This window comes from Aedes albopictus, chromosome 2, assembly GCF_035046485.1.
Source record: "Aedes albopictus strain Foshan chromosome 2, AalbF5, whole genome shotgun sequence".
NCBI classification, from domain to species: domain Eukaryota; kingdom Metazoa; phylum Arthropoda; class Insecta; order Diptera; family Culicidae; genus Aedes; species Aedes albopictus.
Window position 1 is genome coordinate 499,371,310 of NC_085137.1, and position 22,910 is coordinate 499,394,219.

General features: G+C 40.9%; 3 protein-coding genes across 3 annotated transcripts; 1 reads left to right on the forward strand and 2 right to left on the reverse strand.

Moving 5' to 3' along the window:
* Positions 1-1,141: 1,141 nt before the first annotated feature.
* On the reverse strand, positions 1,142-2,021 carry LOC109622582 (adenosine 5'-monophosphoramidase HINT3). Its single transcript, XM_020076974.3, has 3 exons — positions 1,640-2,021; positions 1,370-1,566; positions 1,142-1,295 (listed from the first exon to the last, which is right to left on the reverse strand). Exons 1-3 carry the CDS (start codon positions 1,848-1,850, stop codon positions 1,236-1,238), a joined length of 468 nt encoding a protein of 155 aa, XP_019932533.3. The 5' UTR covers positions 1,851-2,021; the 3' UTR covers positions 1,142-1,235.
* Positions 2,022-2,978: 957 nt separating this feature from the next.
* On the forward strand, positions 2,979-4,812 carry LOC109408956 (uncharacterized). The gene is made up of 2 exons (XM_062849378.1): positions 2,979-3,362; positions 3,437-4,812. The coding sequence occupies exons 1-2, from the start codon at positions 3,339-3,341 to the stop codon at positions 4,352-4,354; spliced, it is 942 nt and encodes a 313-aa protein (XP_062705362.1). The 5' UTR covers positions 2,979-3,338; the 3' UTR covers positions 4,355-4,812.
* A 4,466-nt stretch (positions 4,813-9,278) lies between these two features.
* LOC109408976 (vacuolar protein sorting-associated protein 8 homolog) lies at positions 9,279-22,225 on the reverse strand. The gene is made up of 4 exons (XM_019682374.4): positions 21,917-22,225; positions 20,331-21,853; positions 16,669-18,145; positions 9,279-10,504 (listed from the first exon to the last, which is right to left on the reverse strand). Exons 1-4 carry the CDS (start codon positions 22,019-22,021, stop codon positions 9,827-9,829), a joined length of 3,783 nt encoding a protein of 1,260 aa, XP_019537919.3. The 5' UTR covers positions 22,022-22,225; the 3' UTR covers positions 9,279-9,826.
* Positions 22,226-22,910: the final 685 nt, after the last annotated feature.

The following is a 22,910-nucleotide window of genomic DNA, read 5'->3' on the forward strand; positions in this document are numbered from 1 at the left end:
AATTCTGCATTTCTGCAATGAAATGGTGCAAACAGCGTGGGTATTATGATTTCTTGTCTAATTTGATGCTGTTTGAGCAAAAGTTTGGGTAACTGTGTTGTTGAAGTTGCATGAAATAAATAATACAACAACAAAGTTACCCAAACTTTTGCTCAAATAGCATCAAATTAGCCAAGAAATCATAATACCCACGCTGTTTGCACCATTTCATTGCAGAAATGCAGAATTGAACATCTCACCATACAAAAATCCAGCTCACTACTTTCAATCTAGTACTTCACTGATTGCCTCCTATTCTCCGTTTCTGCAATGAAATGGTGCAAAAAGCGTGGGTATTATGATTCCTTGCCTAATTTGATGCTGTTTGAGCAAAACTTTGAATAACTATGTTGTTTGTTTTGCAAGAAATGGAAAAAACAACAACACTGCAGCTTATGCTCCTCTGAAGAGCAGTGTTAGGCTTGACGATTAACTCTACCATGACGAAGTAGATGATAGTGGGTATAGACAGAGAGAGGCCTAGTGGTGTAAGTGCTGAAGTAGTGATTTATGGAAATGTGTTTGCGTAACCAGCTTAGGTCCCGTAACTTGCAAACTCAAACGAAACTCGCTCTATATAACACGCTGATTCTGCCGAATGCTTTCTTTCCTATTGGCCACGAGGCATGGTCGTTAAAGGAGGTAGACCGAAAAGCTGCGAACAATCCACAGTGGAACACAATAAAATGGAGTGTGGCGCAGACGCATAAATCACGAGCTGTACAAAGATGCGGATATTGTTTGACGTATAAAATAAGACAGACTTCAGTGAGCTGGACACGTAGTACGAATGTCGGAAGACAGAATAGCGAAAACAATATTCAGCAGGGAACCAGGTAGAAGTCGGTGATTTCGTGATTCCACGCGGTTGAAGAAGATCGTAGCCAACAAGGTATCAAGGTAAGTTAGGAGATATTTTTAGAGACTAAACCGTCGAAGCTTTTCTTTTAAATAATAAAACGGAATGAAACTTGAAATGTATGCAAGTAAGTACTGATCAATGCTCAATCTTCAATCTTCTGAGATAATTTTCAGCGATAGTGAGCGAGTCTCATCGCCGAAAGTGCAAGGCTCGTGATACAGTTCTACAAATAAAACTCCGTGAATTAGATGATCAACACCAACCTCTCATGTTTAACATAGTATGCATTAAAATCTCATAACACTATAAAATTACCTTGGAAGAAATGTTGAGCTTACTGACTTCCTGTTTCATCCTGGGAAACCGCTGGAATCCGATTGAAAACAGCTTGATCCTAGAAGAAAAAATCTGTGTTATCCCAAGGTATATATACATACAAGCCAAAAGGGCTATCAATCCCATATTTACCGTATTGAACCACATCGAATTCGGTCGAAAGATCATCCTGGAAAGGAATCCCATGCTGCCCACCGGACCCATGCCGTGCATGTGTAGATGCTTGACCGTCGTAAATGGTGGAACATGAAACCCGAACAGTGCCTCCGCCGGATCAATTTGGAATTGGTCTTTCAGCACATTGCCCAGTTCCTTTCGCATTTCCTCCACTGTTCGATAAGTAAGAATACCTATATCATCAGAATCATAGACAGACGATTAGCATTAGAAAGCAGCACTAACACAGGGGTCGTTCGGCCGAGGTCAGTGCGCGCACGTCATCCAGATGGTACTTCGGGACGGCCAACAGGTGTTGCTCTGCCGCCGGACGGATGTCCTTGAAGATGCAGATGCGCTCGTTTTGGTACACTATCGAGGCGTTCGGGTCCTGACCGGTGACGATTTTGCAAAAGATGCATCGTTCTAGCACGGTACGGGTTGGTGATGATGTCATTATCTGGAGTGAGTTTGCTGTTTCTAGTCTATTTGATAAGGGTGTTGAAGGCAGTAGTTTGAAGAAGGAACAACTTGCTATGCGTTGATTAAAAACTAGATCACAGGTGATTTCACAGATTGCAACTACTGACGTTGATTGTTTTGAACTTTGAACAGTTATTTATATGGTTTTTAAATAAAACTGCATGATGCGTCTCTGTAATGTATTAGGCAACTTGTAAAAAACTTGTATCCAACAAAATGTGCAATTCGTTTTGACCCATTCAAAACCATTTGTAAGTAAGCCCACTTCACTTAGAACTACTGCATAAATCCATAAGGGCTTCGGGTGAATGAATACTGGGGCAATAGGTACAATCAGACTATTGTTCAACCTATGGTTTCATAGAAATACGAAGGTTTTTTAATAGTGTTATCGCATAACACCTTCTTCCAGAGTTGATTGTGATAGCTGATAACTAGAAGTTCCTCTAATAATCCCAAGAATTCGTATAGACGTATAGATTATTGCAGATGACCCCTCGATTGGTACGTTTTAGGAGCTCGATCAAATGATTTCTTGGTAAGGTTAGTGAGTTAAAAAGTTAACGAGATCTGGTTGGATAGTGTAACAACGAAAGCCTGTGCCTATCAATAATCTACGAAGAAGCTGGTATCAGAGGGCCGGCTCCAGAGACATAGAGAGGCTGACAGAAAGAATACTGTACTATAATTTCAGCAACCTTGGTTCATTATGCCATCCAGTCCATATCAGGGTGGCATCTGGAAGGCGGCCATGAAGAATGCAAAGCAGCTTTTGAGGCCGGCCCTTGGAAACGAAACTATAGAAAGTACCCCGGAACCGTTGGAAAATATTGGTTGCATTTCTACAGAAATACCTGTAAGAATTCCTTAGTCGAATTCATGGTCGTTATGTTCAATACAGGCATTACAAGCGAGCACTACGACAACGTGGTTGGCATTAGTTCAAGCTCGAAGAAAGTTTTGTAAATTCACAAAACGGTAAAATTAAATACCAGTCACATCTTGCATGCAAGTCAGTTCGCATCGAAATAGGGTTCTCAATTGCCTTTCCTTATCTCACAAATTAGAGCTGTCATTGAATTGCATTACCTGTGAATATGTCTATGTGAATATGCCAAGTGACATGTCTGTGAATCCATAACAAGCAGAATTATTGTTGAAGAAATTTATAGTGTTTTCCTAGTGAGTTAACAATAAGAATTATTATTGAAATCTTAGATTTCTTTCAAGTCTAGTAAGCTTCGTCCATAACACTAGCGACCAGATCGCAGAAGTAGAACGTACCTAGGCTAGTACTGCAACCAGGCTCATCTTTGACTAGTGCCAACCAAACCCAGTGTTATTATGGGTAATTACGGATAATTAACAGCAATTGTCTCTGCAGAATGAAACGTAACAGGAAATAGGAATCAAAAACGGTGCCGCCTATTTAAATTGAATCCAGTGAAACCCTTTCGGAACTATGTCGGATATCAAACTAGATATGGTCAGTATAATAATCGCTTGGGTCGTTCCGAAGAATGATATGCTTGATTGATAATGCATCGTCTAATTTTCCAGCCAGCAGAAGATGACATGGCCACTCGGGTATTTTGGGAGATCCTCTCTCCCTTGGGATACATTCCCCAACCGGTGAAGGAGGCCCTGCGAACCACGGGTTTCGACAACCTTCTGTCGCTGTCGGCGATGCGAGAATCCGATCTGGACGAAATCACCGCTCAGCATAAACTACCCATGGGCCATCGCAGGCTGATAAGGGTCCTTTCGGAACGGATCAACCAATTGGGAATCGATGACCTGACAGCGAAGCTGCTGCGGAAGCTGGACCGCCAGGCAACTACCATTGTCAAGGTGTCCAAGCCAACACCTCCGAACCCAACGAGCAGTGACTCTCGGGATGAACCACCACTCTCGCGGCCTGTCCCATCACCGGAAACCCTAGTCGAAATGTATCGCACCAAGCTGCAGCAAAATATTCTTTCGTGGTTGACCACCCACGGTGAAGTCGGCACGAAGGAAATCGAACTCCAGGACATCAACATCAACGTGTCCATGCAAGAGGGCAAGCTGCAGGGATCGGTCATCTGTCCCTTCTGCCGAATGGAAATCAAAATTTACATCCGAGCTCCGGACGCGGACAGCAGTGGTGCCATTGCCAATTCGAACTACATCAAACATTACAACCGGATGCACCGGAAGGTCCCACTGCCCCCGAAATCGCCGGCGGCGGGCAGCTGGAACTCATCGTTTGGAACACCTCCACCGGGAACCATGATGTCCTTGGAGCAACACCAGCAAGCGTTGGCCCACTTGCACGCCGAACAGCAAGCAGCGGCTTATGCGGCCGTAACGGCTGCGGCCAGTGGCGGTGCTGGCGGTTCTGCCAGTGGCAGTATACCAAATGGAGGACAAATACCCAATCCGGCAGCCGTTTACGAGCTGCTGTTCAAACAGGAGTCCAACAGTTGGGACGACTAGAAACTGCTGCTGAGTAGAACTGAAAGATAGGATAGGAACATCATCTTCGTAGAAATACAGTAATGGATAGACAGGACGTGCATTCGTTAGGAGGTCTCGGGAGAATAGCTGCACGGCAATCTATAGGTTATAAGTTTAGGTCACCTCGCCAACTAGCATCCATACGAATTTGGAAAAATCCATTTAAAAATTTATTCTATATATCGAGATTCAAATGTGTAAGTTTGATAGCCCTAAGTATATTTTGTGATTTATATTCGTACGCTAATTTGACAAAATCATCCTATTTCTGCAGACCGAATTTATTTCTAACGCTTCTTTTAAAACATAACGTTAGGTGTTTCTACATAAAAGTGACTGTGAATGACATATAATTTGATGAGTTTACATTTTGCTGAACACCACAAAATATGTAACAATAGAAATACAGAAATATAAAATACCTATAATGTCGAGAATGTCTTTTGTCGCAATCATACTAAACAGAAGAGAAATTCATGTTTGAGTTTCAGACTTAATCGCTAAACTATGTTTTGCTCCCCTATATGAGTAATCTACTTTAATTATTGCCATTTTGTAATGATAGCGAGTAATCAATCGCTTAACATTTCAGTGGGAACCAACATTATTTGGCACTTCAGATTTCTCGACTAGAACGAGAAAACTTTCCATTTGATTTACGCGTCGAGATTTCTCACCACGTTATGCAAGCTGCATCACGTCATTCCACTCGTAGAATAAGCACAATTATAACTTGCTTCACGAGAGCTGAATAGCGCTGAAGGGCTACGGCTTTGGCTCCTCGTGTTTTCGCTCTCTCTATCGCGGTTATCATCTGAGATCCATTGTTTTGTTCGGCTGAGTAGTTCCCCCAAATTATTCTCGCCGGTGGCGATGAAGGCGTTCTTAATGGCGCTCCATTGATCTTCTACGTTTCCACCTTCTGGGATATTCGCAGCACGGTTCTCTAGCTCCTCGACGAAGGACCTTTTTACCGCAGCGTCTGCCAGTCGACGTGTGTTGATCCGATGCCCGATTTTCTCCTCCTGTCGATAGATCCTAGCAATGCGCAGTCGGATCTCGCCAATTAGGAGATGATGGTCAGACGCAATGTCGACGCAACGTTTGTTCCACACCCACACATCAAAAAGGCTCCATCTCCATTTTCGGCTGATGCAGATGTGATCGATTTGATTTTCCGTGACGCCATCACGGGAAACTCATGTCACTTTGTGCACTGGTCGATGAGGAAACAGCGATCCCCCAATCTCCATGTTATTGTTGCAAACAGCTATCCGTTTTCACTCATTTCTCCGAGACCATGGCGTCCCATGACATGCTCATTGTCCGAGTTGTCGGAACCAACCTTCGCGTTGAATTGGTAAAGATTCGAACCCGTGTTCTGAATCTGGCTACAATTATCCTCTCAACAATAGGTTCCCACTTCATGAGCGCAGCGTGGGCGTGAGCGCTGAGCAGGAAACCAACTCCACCACGGTGGCGAGGAGCGTGTTCACCTCGTAGGCCAGAGTATAGGGTGCGGGCACCGGTTTTGGCCAGTCTAAGGGAAATCATTTTTATAAAAATAACCAATAATCCAATGAAAACTACCAATGTGTTAAATGAAAGGTTTCAATCTATACTTTATTAGAAAAATGCAGAAATCAAGCTAATACTTGATTTTTGTATTAAAAGTGCCACTGGCCATAATAGAAGCATTGCCGCAGTTTTGGCCATATTCTCAGCTTTGGTTTCTATTTTGGCCAATCACGTGTATTTCTTATGGGAGTGGCCAAATTAGAAGCACCCTGGCCAAAATAGATATATGGGAGCTGATTTTTTCAGGAAAATTATTTTTTTCTTCCAGTTTTTAATCAAAATGTATGGTTTTCACAGCTGTAATCATCATATTATATTAGAATCTACTAGTAAAAAATAAATTTATGCCGATTTAGATCGTAACAGGCTGAATACCGCACTATGGCCAAAACTCCGGACTGGCCAAAACTGAAGCTTCTACCCTAGCAGAATTTGACCCGACGCCAACCAGTGATCTCCAAAGTTCGGTTAACAGACTTCGCTCAGTCCTAGGATCTCAAGCTTTATACGGCATACCTCAATGGCTAGTTGTGCCAGTTTACCCTGCTGGGCTAGGGTTAATACATTCCAAGTTCCAATTCTTATCCGTTGTTTCGCGCTAAATGTCGTTGCCGTTGAACCAGTTAACAATCTATCATTTTCGGTTTCTGTAACGTTTTTTTTTTTGGGTTCGGAAACAGTAGGTTGTTGGCCTAAGGTCCTGGTGAGGCTGCCCTGCCACCTTAGGTATAGCTTCCGGTGGAGGTGCATTTCATACTCAGCCGCTGGATGCCAGAACAGACGCTGTTTAAGCCGCACCTCCTTGGTGAACAGACGCTCGAGACGTATCTCCTCAATCTAGCTGAAGTCAGAAGGACAACAGTGCCCAGGCTACTCTACCAGCTAAGCACACAACTTTTAGCTGGCGGTCTTTGTCATCGCTTGACACGTGGAAGCATAAGATAGGAACTTGTGAGGACCAGAGCTATGTTGGACGCTCTCCTTTTCGACTCACCATCTTGCAGTTCTATTATGAACGGTTTAAAAAATTCCAAGCGAAATTTTTGTTACGGAGTTCTAGAAAAATGCAGAGAAAGCATTTCTGTTAATTGCTTCGAGAAGCTCGGAACTCTTAGAAGGAGAAAAGAGAAGCTAAATGGAATAGTTCTGGTGAAATCCTTGGGGCAATTATTCTAGCATTATCTAAAAAAATAGTTTTTTTTTGTAGAGTGACCAGGTGGAGCTGCAGGACAGCTGATAGCAAAGCCTGGACCCTTTCCCAACGTTCCCCCTACTAGGACCAATTCTCTCGATGGACTAGACGATGTCGTCAACTTGAGCAAAGTGTGTAGTAATTAGTATTGAGTCATAGTAGTTTTTAAAAATACTGTGTTTTAACTATTCCCATTGCACTAGTGTTTTGACCGAATGGAAGCTCCAAAGATGATTTGATAATTGAACAATATTTCAATAATCGAAAATTCAGAGAAAAGAAGGCTGTCTATGTTAACGCCTTCAATGAAAAGTACTTTGAAAAGTACTGAGAATTATTACAAAGAAGAGCAAAGAAATGTGTCATAGCTAATTATTAAAGATTTGATATTTCTAAAAAATATTTGGAGACAGCTACCAGAGTTAGCGTTTTTAGCCGATATGGGTAACTAATTGTTCTGACAGCTTCCCTAAACAATAATCAAATAATATCCTAAGTTATTTTATAATATATTCTGAGAATTATTTCAAGCTCATTACCAATAGTGTCAATAACCGGTGTTGGTCATTAACAGCACCAGCATCACCCCCAAATAACTCTCATATTAGTATTAGATAACAATTTTTGAGCTTCCATTCGATGTTGAAAAGGAATCAGTCAAACCCTTCATGTCAAAATGTAGTCTATAATGTGTCAAATTGTGTTATTAATTTCGCTAGTCGACTTCTGCATATCTGTGATCATCTCAGTCCGAAGAATTATTATATCCACCGTAACCCTTTACATTGTCAACCGTCCTAAGTCCTAAAGAAACAAGTAACTAAATTCCTGCTTTTTTTTTGGTCAGTGTTATAATACCGTCTAAGATATAAAAACAAAAAAAAGTTCAGTCAGCTGATTTTTGTGTCAAAAATAAAAATGATAAAGATTATTTGTCAACTTTTATATATATACACTTGTAGGTAGGTAAAAATAAGAAACACAAATATAAAATCATTTCAACAATCACAGTTTTATCATTACCTAATCAGTCCATAATTGTCTAATGCTAATAAATTTAGTTGTTAAGATAACCTAATCTGTAAGGCTGTAAGTCTACTTATCCTAGCGTCCCCTGTCTTGTGTACTTTCGTATTAAAATGATGAATGATGAGTGTAACGCATAGACCTCTCCTACCCACTCTTGCGTTACGTTAAATTTAACAATTATTGTCAAATTTGAGAAAATTCAAAGAATGCACAGATTAGGTCTGTGCAAGCTTAATTATAACTTGTCTGTGGCTTGTGATAAATGCACAACGGATACTCCTTTGGTTCCCATTAGCACTTACGGCCGATTCCTTCACTTACCCTCAACTCGTAAACCAGATACCTACATCTAGCTCAAAGTTCAAGCGGTGGTGAATAAACTGGCGCTAAAGTGCTAATGGGTTAAGCCCTCCCATCGCGTCAAGATTGAATATCCAGGGGGAGGGATTATCTAAAAAAAATAGTTTATTATTATTACTATCCCAATGATATTAAAAACTTAAAACTTTTGATAAAAATTCTGCCAAATCACAAACAGAAATAACATTACGAGTCACTTGCTACTTAAAATTATGTCAAATGTTAAAAAAAGTCAGTTAACCTTCTCTTTAAGTACGTTCCTTGTCATATGGAAGTCGAAGACTGATGCCACATGGTTGAGAGTTCTCTGCAAATCTAGCAAAGCACTTCTTTTCCGGTAATTGCTACGCGACAAAGAGGAAGCCACGGTCAGAGGTCTACAAACATTTCTTCGAGGTTACAAGTCAAGTCAATCAACTGACACCGAGTTTCGTAACTCGAAAGGCGAAGCAGGTTCCTCCAAGGTAGCCTTCGGAACGCGTACCTAATTGCAACTCCGTGATTGACCAGAACAGCTTACCATTCTCAATGTGCACAGCACCTCCGAGAATTCCTGTGTTGTACTGTACTGCCCATGATCGTCTAACTGTCCCATATGGATAGGAAACCCAGCAAAGGAAGCTCTCAGTTAATAACTGAGAAAGTGCTCATTAAACACCACACCGCTGAGAAGCATTCGATCTGAGAGATATTCGATCAGAAGGACGTCATCATCACCAAACCATTATTTCCAATGCCTCTATCTGTAATGGTGAAAACATTTATTCGTCTATATTTCGGCATACAAAACACCACGGACTTTGAGTTGCTTTACTTCGTGGACTAACATTACCAATATATGTATTAGTTTACTATCGATTGTTGGTGAACATTATTTGCAATTGTAACTTTGTGTAATGTGTGTATGTTTTTGCTATCGCTTTCCTTTTTCAATTATCTAGTTATATAAATGTAATAAATAATATAGTTAATTACAAACAAACTATGAATGTATCATATTTAGCTTATAGAATAAGCAGGAATTGCTAAAGACTTTGTAGAGTATACCATAGGTTTTGATTGGCATGACTTGAAAATGCTAAATATGTGTTTTTGTTAAAATCAGCCAAATCATCATGAATGGATAGAGATAATTACATAATACAGAATGTAACAATATATAGCAGAGTCTTTAAAAACTTACCCCGTCCGTCCGATGGTCAGGGTCAAGAAGATGGCTAATGCTGCTGGGCGGAAGTAGGATCAGCGAAGCAGAACAATTGAGAGATCAATACGAACACCGTTCGACGACACTACAGGCCGATGCGCGGAGGAGCGCTCAATTTCAGTGCACTGGATTCGATTCCGTGCCCACTGGGTACCATGACCGGCCCCAGATCGACGCGACACTCGGAGGTACTAACCGGTTCCCGTTCGCTGATCACCACGTCGCATCTGGGGCATCTCATTTTGGTTAAACTCTTCGCTTCGTCCGTCGAAGGAGAATCCGCTCCCTTAACGGTGCAGTAACGGTTGGCGCAATCTTTATGCAGCGCATGCCCACAATTACCGAAAACTACAATGGCATCTTTGGTGCCGTTGTACAGCTTACAGCGGCAGATGGTGCATTTGATGGTTTTCACACAAAGACCTCTCCTCGCGAAACGGCGTTCTCGGGCAAGAATCGCATGCAGGTCCCTGCCCAGGATTTGCGACGTCGTTTCCAGCAGCACCGTTTCGTAGGCCGAATTGGACAGCATTCCAATGAGAACGTGCTTAATGTCACCGAAGTTGCCGGTTTTTGTTCCGGAGGTCAACACCAGTTGGACCAGTTTGGCCAGATCGACGAATTCGCTCGCCGAATGGAGAATATTTTTTGTTATTTGAGTTAGATCGGCTCGGGACAGGACGATTTTGAGCAGCGAAAACCAAAGCTCTTGTCGGTCTGCTTCTGAGAGAACGCCGGAAGCCCGTGAACACAAACCGGACACCTGCAAGATGAGATGGGTTCAATGTTAAACTTGCTTTTTTTAATAATCTTCTAAGAATTTCACAAACAAACTCATGTTGGTTATTCTAAGAATACGACGCAATCAGTGAAGTACTAGATTGAAAGTAGTGAGCTGGATTTTTGTATGGTGAGATGATCAGTTCTCCATTTCTGCAATGGAATGGTGCAAACAGAGTGGGTTATATGATTTATTTCCTAATTTAATGCTGTTTGAGCAAAAGTTTGGGTAACTGTGTTGTTGAAGTTGCAAGAAATAAATAATACAACAACACAGTTACCCAAACTTTTGCTCAAATAGCATCAAATTAGTCTAGAAATCATATAACCTACGCTGTTTGTACCATTTCATTACAGAAATGGAGAACTGATCATCTCACCATACAAAAATCCAGCTCACTACTTTCAATCTAGTACTTCACTGATTGCTTCCTATTCTTCCATTTTTTTTAGGTATCTTTAAAAAAATGACAAAGATTCTTCAAGTAATTCTTTCTTGTTTCACTGGGGCACGTTCGGTGTAGTACTAGATTAGTAGTAATGAGCTGAATTTTTGTATGGTGAGAAGGTCAATTCTCCGTTTCTGCAAAGAAATGGTGCAAAAAGCGTGGGTATTATAATTCCTTGCTTAATTTGAAGCTGTTTGAGCAAAACTTTGGATAATGTTGTTTATGTTGCAAGAAATGGAGAAAACATCAACCTTGTTGCCCAAAGTTTTGCTCAAACAGCATCAAATTAGGCAAGGAATCACAATACCCACGCTTTTTGCACCATTTCATTGCAGAAACGAAGAATTGGCCTTCTCATTATACTAAAATTCAGCTCATTACTACAAATCTAGTACTTCACCTATATGTCCTCTTGTAACCTTATAACCAGTAACCTCTGGGAAAATTTGTGGAGGCAAATTTGTGGATGGCATTCTAAAATTTTCATACTGAAGTCCCCTCGACTTGTACATGCGAACATGTAAAACATGCACAACTCTGTTAACACTCCAGGAATCTCTTGAGGATTTTTTCCAGAAATCCATAAGAAAAAATCCTTGAGGTTTCCTCTCACAGAAAAAAAGAAGAAGTAGTTCCTTGTAGAATATCTGAAAAGTTTAATTTTTTAAGGTTGTAATACACAGTGTTTAGAAGATCACTTTAAGAAATTTGGAGAATTCATGGTGTAAGAATTCTATAATTGCTCTTGAGAAATTGCTGGGAAAATGCATCAACATTCTTCCTTCCAAGTTCGACATCTGGAAGAAATCCTTACAGCAATAACCTATGGGAAATTTCCAAGAGGTCATTTAATATGGCATTTTCAAGTTTTTGACTCATATATATAATTAGCTCTGAAAAACGTTTGACTGAACTTCAAATTATTAACAAAGGAAAAAGTTATAGCGATTTCATTGATTTTATGATTTTTAAGTAAATTGGTCTATTTTTAATATGCATCCCATTACTTTTTCAATGAATTGCCGTCTATGTTGTTATTTTCTTTCAAAACATATATGTATTCAAGACAATCAGAGGGGATTTAAATGAACATGAGCATCTTGAATTTTGAAACGATGTTGAAATTTTGGATAATTTAGTGTTTTATTAGAAAAATAATCTAATCGTTATAATTTTCTTCCGTATAAAGAATTTTAAGTTATGCCAAAAGTTTTTCAAAGTTCATTATATAAGACATAAATGGACAAAATTTTATTTCATTCGGTTCATTGAATCCGGAGATATAACAGCTCAAAGTTGGCAATCGGATAATTATACCTTCTTTTAGAATCTTTATGACTTCGTGCAGAATAGTTCGATCTGTTCCAAATTTTGTCCACTGATACACAAATAGTTGATCTACTTACAGTCAAAATTTGAGAATATTTGATGCACTTTTCGAAAAGTTACAGCTATTTGAAATTTTTTTGAGAAGGGAAAATTTTGCATGTCCCGATCATTTTGTCTATCCTCTGTATGCGTCCACCGGCAGGGAGCCCCCTCGATAAATTGATAGCATTAGTTTAAAATTCCTTCAATGCTGCTTTCGGAAATTTCTCTGATGACTCTCCAGAAATTTCTTTATTTTTATTAGCGTTAGCGCTAGCGTTAGCGTAGTTACGGTATACTTCGTAGATTAGATACTAACAACATTCATGTACCTTTTGCTAATCTTGCTCGGATTGCTTTTTGGAACAAGGCCGGGGAGTGAACTTTGCTCCAATCTTATGCAAGAATACCAAAAGCACAAATGTCATTATTCCCGGCCACGCCCATCTTTACCGTAACTTGGGATAGGGGAAGGAAATGTTGATGTAGCACTTATATAAGAGGCCTCCGACTCAGTGACACTCCCATAAGTACTACGGAGTGGGTGGTTGGGAGATGTATTATGTAGGTCAAGGATTCGCCTGAAAAGCTGGCGATGGACCCACGGCATTGGTTGTTTACTTGGTTAAAATTTAATCTTTTGAAAGCCGGCAATCAAGAGAGATTTTTTTCTATTTATTGTTTAAATAATTTTGTTTTTGCTCAGTGATAGGCCCAAACAGAACCGATCCCTCCAGGATCATCGGAACATTACAATAAATGTTTGAAACGCGTGAAAAAAAAAGTTGGCGATCCGAGAAAAAACTCAATTTACATAAAAATAAAACGCGAAAACAACAAAAAAAAAACATCTCAGTGTAAAAAAAAATACGTAAAACGAGTTGAGCGAATATAAAATCAAAAGTGTTTTGTTTCTATTTATAGTTTAAATAATTATGTTTCTGCTCAGTGCGAGGCACAAGCAGAACCGAACCCTCCAGGGTGTTCAGAACTTTGCAATGTTTAAAGCGCGAGGAAAAAAAATGGCGACTAAAGAAATAATAAAATAAAAGAAAAAAAAATCGCGTTAAACTACAACAAAAAACATCTCAATTTATCTAAAAAAAAATAGATTAAAAAATCGCGCAATAAACGAGTAAAAAAGTTGGCGATTCGAAAAAAAAACCGATTCTTCTAAAAAAACACACACACATCTACACCCGCGACATTACGACACTCGGCTCGAAGAAAAACGACGCGAACAACGTGGTCTACCCGTCACCAAAAGATATGGCGATCATGATCCTTCAAAAAAAAAAAAAAAAAAGAAAGATGTTTCGTCATTCCGACTGTAGGGCTGCCGCTTGTACATCTGAAATAAAAAATAGTATTAAATGGTGATAGGCTCACAACAGTTACATCGTTTTCGGAAATAAATCTCTCTAGACATAGACAAAAATTACTTGAATCCTCCTGAAACAAATGGTTTATTAATATTAAAAAAAAACTATTAAAAAAAAAAGCGGACCAAATTGTGATCTGGGAATTTTCCTGCATTTAACAAAGCTAAAAAATTACAAGATCAAAATTTGTTATGGTAGATCTTACGCCGTAACGCACCTTTATAAGGTGATCTACCCACGTTACGGGACAAGTAATTTGACCAACAGGGAAATCCCTTTTTTCGATATATAATACGAAGTGGCACGAGGTTGTGAGTTACTCGAAGAATGTTTATGAGTGACCGAAGCATGTATAAAACTGCGAGCAAATAAACGATAGCTCTCTATCTTTGTAAATCTATACTTAAGTGCGGATTATTTATTAGAAGAAGGAAAATCTCTTAATTATTTAACCAAGTAAAAATACTTCAAAATTAAGGTTTTTTTCTGACAGAAAAAAACAACTAATGAAACAAGTAGTTCCTAGTAGAATATCTGACGATTTTTTTTTGGTATGACAAGGGCTGAAAGTCTCTGAAATAAAGACAAATCAATCAACGATTTTTTTAAGGTAGTGATACACTAATCTGGAAGGATTCCTAAAACAATCAAATAATTTGTTTGAACAATAATTACACAAATTAAAGATACTGTTAATGAAGTAAGAACATCTTCAAAGATAGTTTTGGTCTCTTCGATATTAGGTTTTTTTTTTGAACCTGTTGAACTCAGAGTTGGCCTCCAATCCTTCCCAGCCAAGCTGAATTATATGGCCGAGTTTCAGGCAATTTGGTCGATAAAAACCCTCCATGACGAAGAGAACAAACCTACCGATAATACCCCAATTAGGGTTTTTTTCACTACTATGAGATGTTTGATAAGATAAATCTCATTATTCTGCTGTCCTAGGAAGTCCGGATCATCACTCATCAGCGAAGAAGTCCTAGGCTTTCATTTGGAAAATGTTATATGTAATTGAACTGCGGCGTTTACATTTGTTTACAGGATTTTGTACATGTCTTACAGGTTAAATGTTAATTATGGATGACCACGGAGTACTTTCAGGGAATATTTCTAGGGATATTAAAAGTATTTCTATTATAGGTCTTCTAGGGAGCTCACTAGAAGTTCTTCCAGAGATCTCTCTGAGAGTTTCCATAAGAAATTCCTCCACGTATTCGTCCGGGTAATCCTCTAAGGAATTCTTCAACAATTCCTCCATGACTTTTTCCATGACCTGCTCTTTGAATTCTTCAAAGAACTTTGCCCCAAAGATTTGTTGGAAGATTAGTTCATATACATGTTGAGATCCCAAGTAAACCACTCATATGAACCATCATCTCTGATCATAGAACACGAAAACACATTCCAATTCACCAATTATATTTCACCGGCCAGATTACGTCACTTTTGATCTGTTGGAGCTCTCAACTTAAACTACTTATATGATTTTTTTCCGCATAGATAATCTGTGTATGCATATCTGCCAATCAAAATAGTTATGTACTGGCAAATGAAGTGTAGTTGTTTTGTTAAAGTTAATAAAATAGTCAGTTCAACAGCGAAACGAAGTGTTTTGATATCCCTTTGAATTTCCTGAACGCTCTGTGTTCGAAAACAAATTACTCCAAGTATTTATCAAAAGGTTTCTTTATAAATTTTATCGGCAATTACACCAATGACTCATTATGGAAATGCTTTTTTCTATCCTTTTAAATAATCTCGCATAAATTCCTCCAAGGAAATATTCCTGCAAGAATTTGCGGTGGATATTCCTACCGAAACATTCACCACTTAAGCGCCATAATACTACTGAACAACTTTGCAGAAGAAATATTATTAATTAATAATAATGAAATAAAACTTGCCGAAAATCGCTTTAAACATTTAAATAAACGCTGGCGCATCTAGTGCTTAGTTACACACTTTTCACTATTTGAAAGTCATTAGCTATCTGTTCAACTTAGTTAATAATACGAAGATATAATTGCTATCAACTGTATTGAGAACAGTTTCGTGTGACGTCCATTCTCGTAGGTACAGCGATGTGGGCTCCAGCTCCGAAGTAGTGAACGCTGGCTCTAGTGCACAACGAGCGCACACGACATTGAAGCTGAGGGACTAAATGGGCTGTAGTAACATGCATGGTGACGTCATAGCTGGGTATGGTGACGTCATACTTTCCCTCTCCGGTATGTTGGATCAGCGAGTCTATTTATAGAGGAGCTTCCAATATGAAGAACCATTTCAGCATATATCGCCCCTCACTTCAAGTGCTGTGATGGCCTCACTGGTAAAAACGACGAGCTCCTGTTCTAGGTTCTAGCCGTCGTAGGTTCGAATCCCTGGGTTTTATGTATACTATGTGGAGAAGTTTTTTGATGCCAGTAACTTTTTACAAAAAATAAAATTTCACTCTAAAAATTGATAACCAAAAAATGAGTTAATTTTTACACTACTTAATTTTTACCCAATATATTTATAACTGCTTTATAACAACATGTGATATAATTTGATTGGTTTTGTATATCTCATTTTGTTATAAGCTTGTTATAATTGTATCAAGACCTGTTATAATTATGTTATGTTTTTGAGGAATTGCTGGAAAAATGGCTCAACATTTGCTCTGATTTCTTCCAACAGTAACCTATAGGAAATTTCCACTAAGCTAATTATGGTATTTTTAAGTTTTTCGATAAGATATTCGTCCAGTAGTTTCCCTTGACATCCCTATATAAAGACTTCGCAGATTTTTTTTTATTCTTGCAGGTATGTACGCTTTTTCATAGGTTCAACTAGAACTTTGTTCAACGGATTTTCCCGGCAAATTTCCGACAATAATCTAGGGATTTCAAGAGGATGAACAGAATCCAGATTTACTAGAATGCAATTACGAAGTTTCGTCTTACCTGCAATGCACACATCTCGGCCGTGCTTTCCGGTGCATCCCTCAAAGCTTCCACTGCCACGCCGTAGGCTGCCTGGTAATCGCCCTGCTTCTCATACAAATAGATCAGTGCCGTGTTCATCCCGTGGCCCTTAATGGTCCGAACCGCAAAGTCCAGCCTGTAGGAATCGTTGGATTTCAAAAACTCAATCACCTCCTCCGGTTGGTACTGACACAAGAGTTCCAGATACCGTTCGCAGTCACGTGTTTCCAACTGGACGCCATTTTTCACTAGCTGCCGGAGGAATTGAAATAGTTTTTCTGGACAATCTTGCAGTAGTTGCAGGAATTGATTCATATGTCTCATGAACTGGTCCGTCGCCACTCGAGTCGTTTGTTCGCAATTGATGTCCAGAATCGTCTTGAAATTTTTGAGGAATAGTGGCAACACCTGTCTCCGGTCATCTTCGCTGTACTGGCCAATGTAGTTGAATAATTCTGCGTGACGAAACTCGTCCAACAAATAACAATCGAATATTTCTTCGTATCGTCCCAATTGCTCCAGAATGTACTCCGTGACTCGATAGCATCGACCGTGGCGGGAAATTTCCAGCAGATCTTCATTCGGAATGTGACTAAGGCAGTTGGACCGGAGCAGTTCCAACCAGGTTTGCTCCTGTTCGGAGTGTTCCCGTCGGGTCATACGGCCGATGGCAATTTCCTCGCTTTGTCTAGTCAGGTATGTTATGACTCTTTCAAGCAACAGTTCGTTTTCTGGAAGTTGACGAGACGCTATCTGCTGGGCAATGAAGTTCAGCAAACATCCGATCTGAGACCAGCTGGCATGTTCCGGAGTGAGTATTTCCAGAAGAATGTTGATAATCCGTTGCCGTTGAGACAGTCCAAGTTCTCCGTTGAACTCCTTTTCTTGGAAAGCAAGTGAAATTACGTTCAGTGTTTCTCGTGTATCAAACTCCAAAAGTTTTCTCAGATATGGATAGGGTAGCTCGCTTTCTGGAGCATTTTTCGAATGGATCACGGTCAGACAGCGCAGAACTTCATGCTTAACGGTGGCAATCATATCCGGTTCAATGTCTCCCGTTGGATAGCCCCGACCGGCGAGGCAACTGGACACGTACACCAGCAAACAATTGCCCAGATGGGAATCGTTCTGTTCATTAACCAGCGGAATCAAATCCGTCAGGGAAACCGCATAATCTCGTAGAGCTTTGGTGTTCAGATACATTTGGGCTCGGTAGAGTTTCTCCTTACGACAAATGGTGAGCACTTGGTGCAAATCCAGGCATTGCCAGTCCAGCTTGAGGATTATATTCTCCAGCCGGGTTATGTCCCGTTTGCGTAGAAATTGTTCGCACAGCACTTGCGCCACCGCCGGTGCAACCCAGCTCAGGTTGTCATTCTCGATATGAAGCGCGATGATGGCCAAATAGTGATCCGTGGATGGAAGACGGTCGTAAAGCTCTTGCCATAGGAGGTTTCTGGAATATGGGATGATAAGGGTAATTAATAGTCATTCCAGTTCGAAAAATGTTAATGCCAATTTTGAATGTTTCGCAACACATCGATTTAGGGAATAAATTGAAGACAAGTGTCTTTAGGAATTCATGAAGAAGTTCCTGGAAAAATACACGAAGACATCTCTTTTAGAATACATGGAGGAAACTCTGATAGAATCTCGGATGGGTTTTCTGGGTGAATACTTGCACAATTGCAGGATAAAATGTCTGGGCGGAAACTTTAGAGAAATAAAAAATTCAATCACGGAAAAAGAAAAGAAATTAAAAATATATCTCGGAAGGAATCCTTAAAGAATCTCGGGAGAAAATATTAAAGGAATCTAGGAAATAATCTCCGAAAGAAACCAGTCAGGATTCCTGAAAAGATTCCAATAGGAATCACCTAAACAATCCCTGGAGGTGGATTGCTTGTGGAAATCCCGGGAGGAATCCCAGAAAATCACGGAAGAAATCCCTGAAGTAGGTAATCTCTAAACGAACCCCGTAAAGAGTCATAAAGAAATCACAGATGGAATCCCGGTTTAAAGCTCGGCAGGAATTCTGAAATAATAATTGAAGAAATTCCTTGAGGAATACCAAAAAACGGGAAGAATATTTGAAGTGACTTCAGCAGAAATCCTGGAACGAATGCCTAAAAGAATCCCGCCACGATTCCTCGATAAAAATCTTTGAAATAATACCTCTACCTAATCCCTGAAGAAATCCATGAAGGAATGCCGACCAAAATACCTGAAAGAATCCTTCCAAGATTTTCTAAAGCAATAACGGCAAAAATGCCTGAAGTAATTACTGAAGGAGTTCCGTAGATAATGGAATTACGGCAGCAATTCCTGCTGGAAGCTGAGCTGAAATCCCTGAAAGAATCATAGAAGTAATAATTGAAAAAATCTTTGAAAAAAACACTCAGGAAGAGTTTTTAAAGGAATCCCATCAGTTGGTGTTTAGCAAAAATCTATATTCTTTCATGTCCCTTTTCCGGAGGAATCCCTGAAGCAATCCCAGCAGGAATTTCTAAAGAGATCCTTTACGAAATCTCGGCAGAAATCCCAGAGAAGGAATCCAGAGCGAAATCCCGGAAGTATTCGGAAGGTATCCCGGGAGGAATCCTTAAAGAATCCCGAGAGAAAACATTCAATAAATCCAGGTAATAATCTCCGCAAGAAACCCGTCAGGATCTTTTCCCTGAAAACATTTCAAGAGGAATCATCTAAACAATCCCTGGAAGATTCCATGTAGAAATCCCGGGAACAATCAATGAAAATCACGGAACAAGTCCCTGAAGTAATCTTGAAAGGAACCCCGTAAAGAATCCCTGATGTGATCCATAAAGAAATCACAGAAGGAATCCCGGCTGGAAGCTCGGCAGGAATCCCTGAGATATTAATTAAAGAAAGGAGGAAATATTGAAGAAATTCCTTGAGGAATGCAAAAAAACGAGAAGAATCTTTGAAGTTACTCCAGCAGGAATCCTGTCACAAAAACCTAAAAGAATCCCGCAACGATACCTTAAAAAAATCTTTGAAAGCATAGCAGGAGGAACCACTGAAGTAATCCTAGCAGGAACCCCTAAAAGAATGCTTTACGAAACACCGGAAGTAGTCTTTGAGGAAATTCCAGCAGTATTCCATGAAAGAATGCCGACTAAAATACCTGAAAGAATCCTTTCAAGAATCCCCAAAATAATCGTAGAAGAAATTCTGGATGGAATAATTTAAGAAATCTGTGAAAAAAAATCGGGTTGTATTTATGGCGGAATCCCATCAGGAATTCCGTTACGAACAACTAAAAAAATCCCTCCAGGATTGCCTGAAGAAATCTCGGCCGAATTCCTGTAGCAATCCCAGCAAGAATTTCTAAAGGGATCCTTTACTAACTCCCGTGAGGAATGCTGACTAGATAACCTAAAAGAATCAGGACTAAAGCCATCTCTGCCGAAATTCCTGGAAAGATCCCAGGAGGTATTTCTGAAGAAATCTTAGAAAGAATTGCTGGCAACCCGGTAGAGGTCGGTGACTGGACGACTGGAGAAACATCGTCCAAGACCGACGAAGATGGTGCTCAACCTTACGTTCGACGCAGGAGTAAAGTTACTATGTAACCAACAAGGTATATCAAGGTAGGTAAAACAATATCAAAAACCACTTACTTTTCGTTAATCTCGATCAAACACGCCACCATCGCTTCCAGACACAGTTCGGGCGTTTTCCGCGTTGCGTTCAAGTACTCGTCAAACATGCGAAGGATTCGCTCTTTGGCCGCAGCCAGTCGCCGGTGTCGTCCAGCGGCAGCTCGGAATCCCTCAACGGCCAGCTCGATGGCCTCGTCCCAGCGTTGCATCGAAGTCAGGTAGGAAATGCGATCGCTCCAAGCCCGGGCACTGACCCCGTGTAAACTTTTTCCCGCCAGGAGGTACAGTTGGCTGCCCTGGGAGACCACTGTGTTATAGCATGCTGAGCCACCTGCCAGGGCAAGGGCGGGCGAAACGTTTCCCCCGGTGGCGAGTCCCTTGAATTGCGCCGAGTTGTACATCAGACCCACGTTGGACAGATCGATCGTTTCCAGCTCTTTGTTAGTTCGAACATCCGACAGGTGAAGCATTTCCATCGTATCCAAACAGGCGATCGTTTTCGGCCCAAGCCAGTGTAGCGACAGGAGATTGTAGCCAAGCTGAATGTGGCGCAGGAAGATGAGCGATATGCGTCCGCTGCTATAGCTAATCTGATGGAAATACAAATCGGCTCCGCGGGCTGCGGCCAGCACAGGATCTATGGTTCGTGACGAATCGGCAGCTTGAATCAGCACCATCTGCCAGGCGAGAAGCGGCAGGCAATCCGGATAACCAGCCATTGGATGGAATTTGATAACCTTCAGTCGGGGACGGATCATCACGACAAAGAACTTGCTCAATGTGGCCAACGCAACCAAAGTGTAATTTTTCAGCGGATGCTCTTCGTCACCCAGCAGAAGCGGTTCCACCGTACAAACTTCCCCGCGAGCTCCACTAAACAAGCAGCGGGAATCACAGCCACGAATTCCCAACCTTCTGGTGAAGCTCAAACTCCAAACTGACCCTCCGGAATCGGAACAAAGCGCCAGCGCTGGTCGATTCGTCCATTTCAGATGTAACACCCCCGTATTCGGCGTTATCACCTCGTTCAATGTCCGTATAACATCACCCGTAAAGGTATCGATCATCAGTATGCTCCCCCGGGCAAATCCAGCCAGCAGCCGGGTGTTGTCCTCGTTGAAGGCCAGTGCCGAAACCGCTCCCTGAGACTTTCCATCCTGACAGCACCATTTCAGCGTTTGGGAACAGTCAAATGCTAATATGTGCCCATGGGATGTCCCCACCGCAATCATCTGCGAAACCGTGCAGGATGTGGCCAATCCGGCATCTACTCGTTCCACGGCAGATGTTACTTGAGCCGTAACGCCCTGCAGTACGACATGCCTCAGAATCGATTCCACTCGTAGGTAATCCTCAGTGGCGGCCAACGACGGAGTCGGCGTCGACCCCAGATCTCTGCTGGCGCTTCCGCCTGATCCATCCACCACCCTCCTCCCTGCCGCCGTCGACACACTATCCAGGTCACTATCGATCTCGCTGAGGACGCTTTCCAAGGTTGGAAGCTGGTCCACCGCAGGAAGCGAATACTCCTCATCGTCCAGCTGAAACACACACAATCAAAACCATTATCACCATTCTTATCAGAGTGCGAATGCTCCACCCACCTCTTCGATGTCCAGTTGAAGCGATTCGGCCAGCAGACTGTCGTTCGACGAACCATGGTCGGAATCGAGCAGCGAATGCAACGATGGGGCTTTCAAATTGTTCATGACTGCGAGCTTCTCCTGTTTGCCAATTGAACCGGATGCCTAGAATGCGGCCATTCTTGCAACTATTACGGACGATTATTCGCTCTAGATTCAGAAAAAAGACTCGTCACCAACCAACTCACACGTATATTTTGACCGATTCTTTGCTTTTTTGACTGATTATCGTCCCGTTTGTCTCTTCGATTTTTTTTTCATCTCCTTTTCATGCTACTTTCTGACATTAAAAATTTTTTGATCATGTTCGGGTACACTGAAACAAAACATTCAAACAATACACTGAAAATATTCTACACGTTCGAGCCACATGTTTCAAACATGAATTTTCACCACTTGGGAAACATCTGAATTGGGTACTTTAGGCACAGACAAACAGACGTAATACTCTTCAAAACGACTTGGCACATGCATTTAACGATCAATTCAAATTACATTTCATTTGCGCGATCCTTCCACCAGATGCGCTAGTGTTCGATCGCTTTGACGTTTGACAGTGTACACGTTGCTGAATGATGCAAACGAAAATTACAGGCGCTTTGTTTAGTAGTGCGCGTGTTAGATAAACGTCAAATCGAAATTCATCATGGCCGCATTGTCGCGCGCGGTTCTACCAACAGGTGGCAGTGTGCTCATAAAAAAGACATCGGACAAAAGTTTTTGAGGAATTTCCTTTAAGAGTTACGTCTGTTTGTCTGTGCTTTAGGGGTATCCAGATTATTTCATAATCAGATTCTCCACCCAAGAATTAGTCGAAATCTAAAATTTCATAATTTTTGGAGTCCGGGAACTATTTTTAAAATGCATTTAAAGTTTGTATGGGGATTTTTTTTTGTTCGGGTCGAACTGTCATTTTAACGATTGAACTGTCATTCTATCCACGAAAATTAAAACT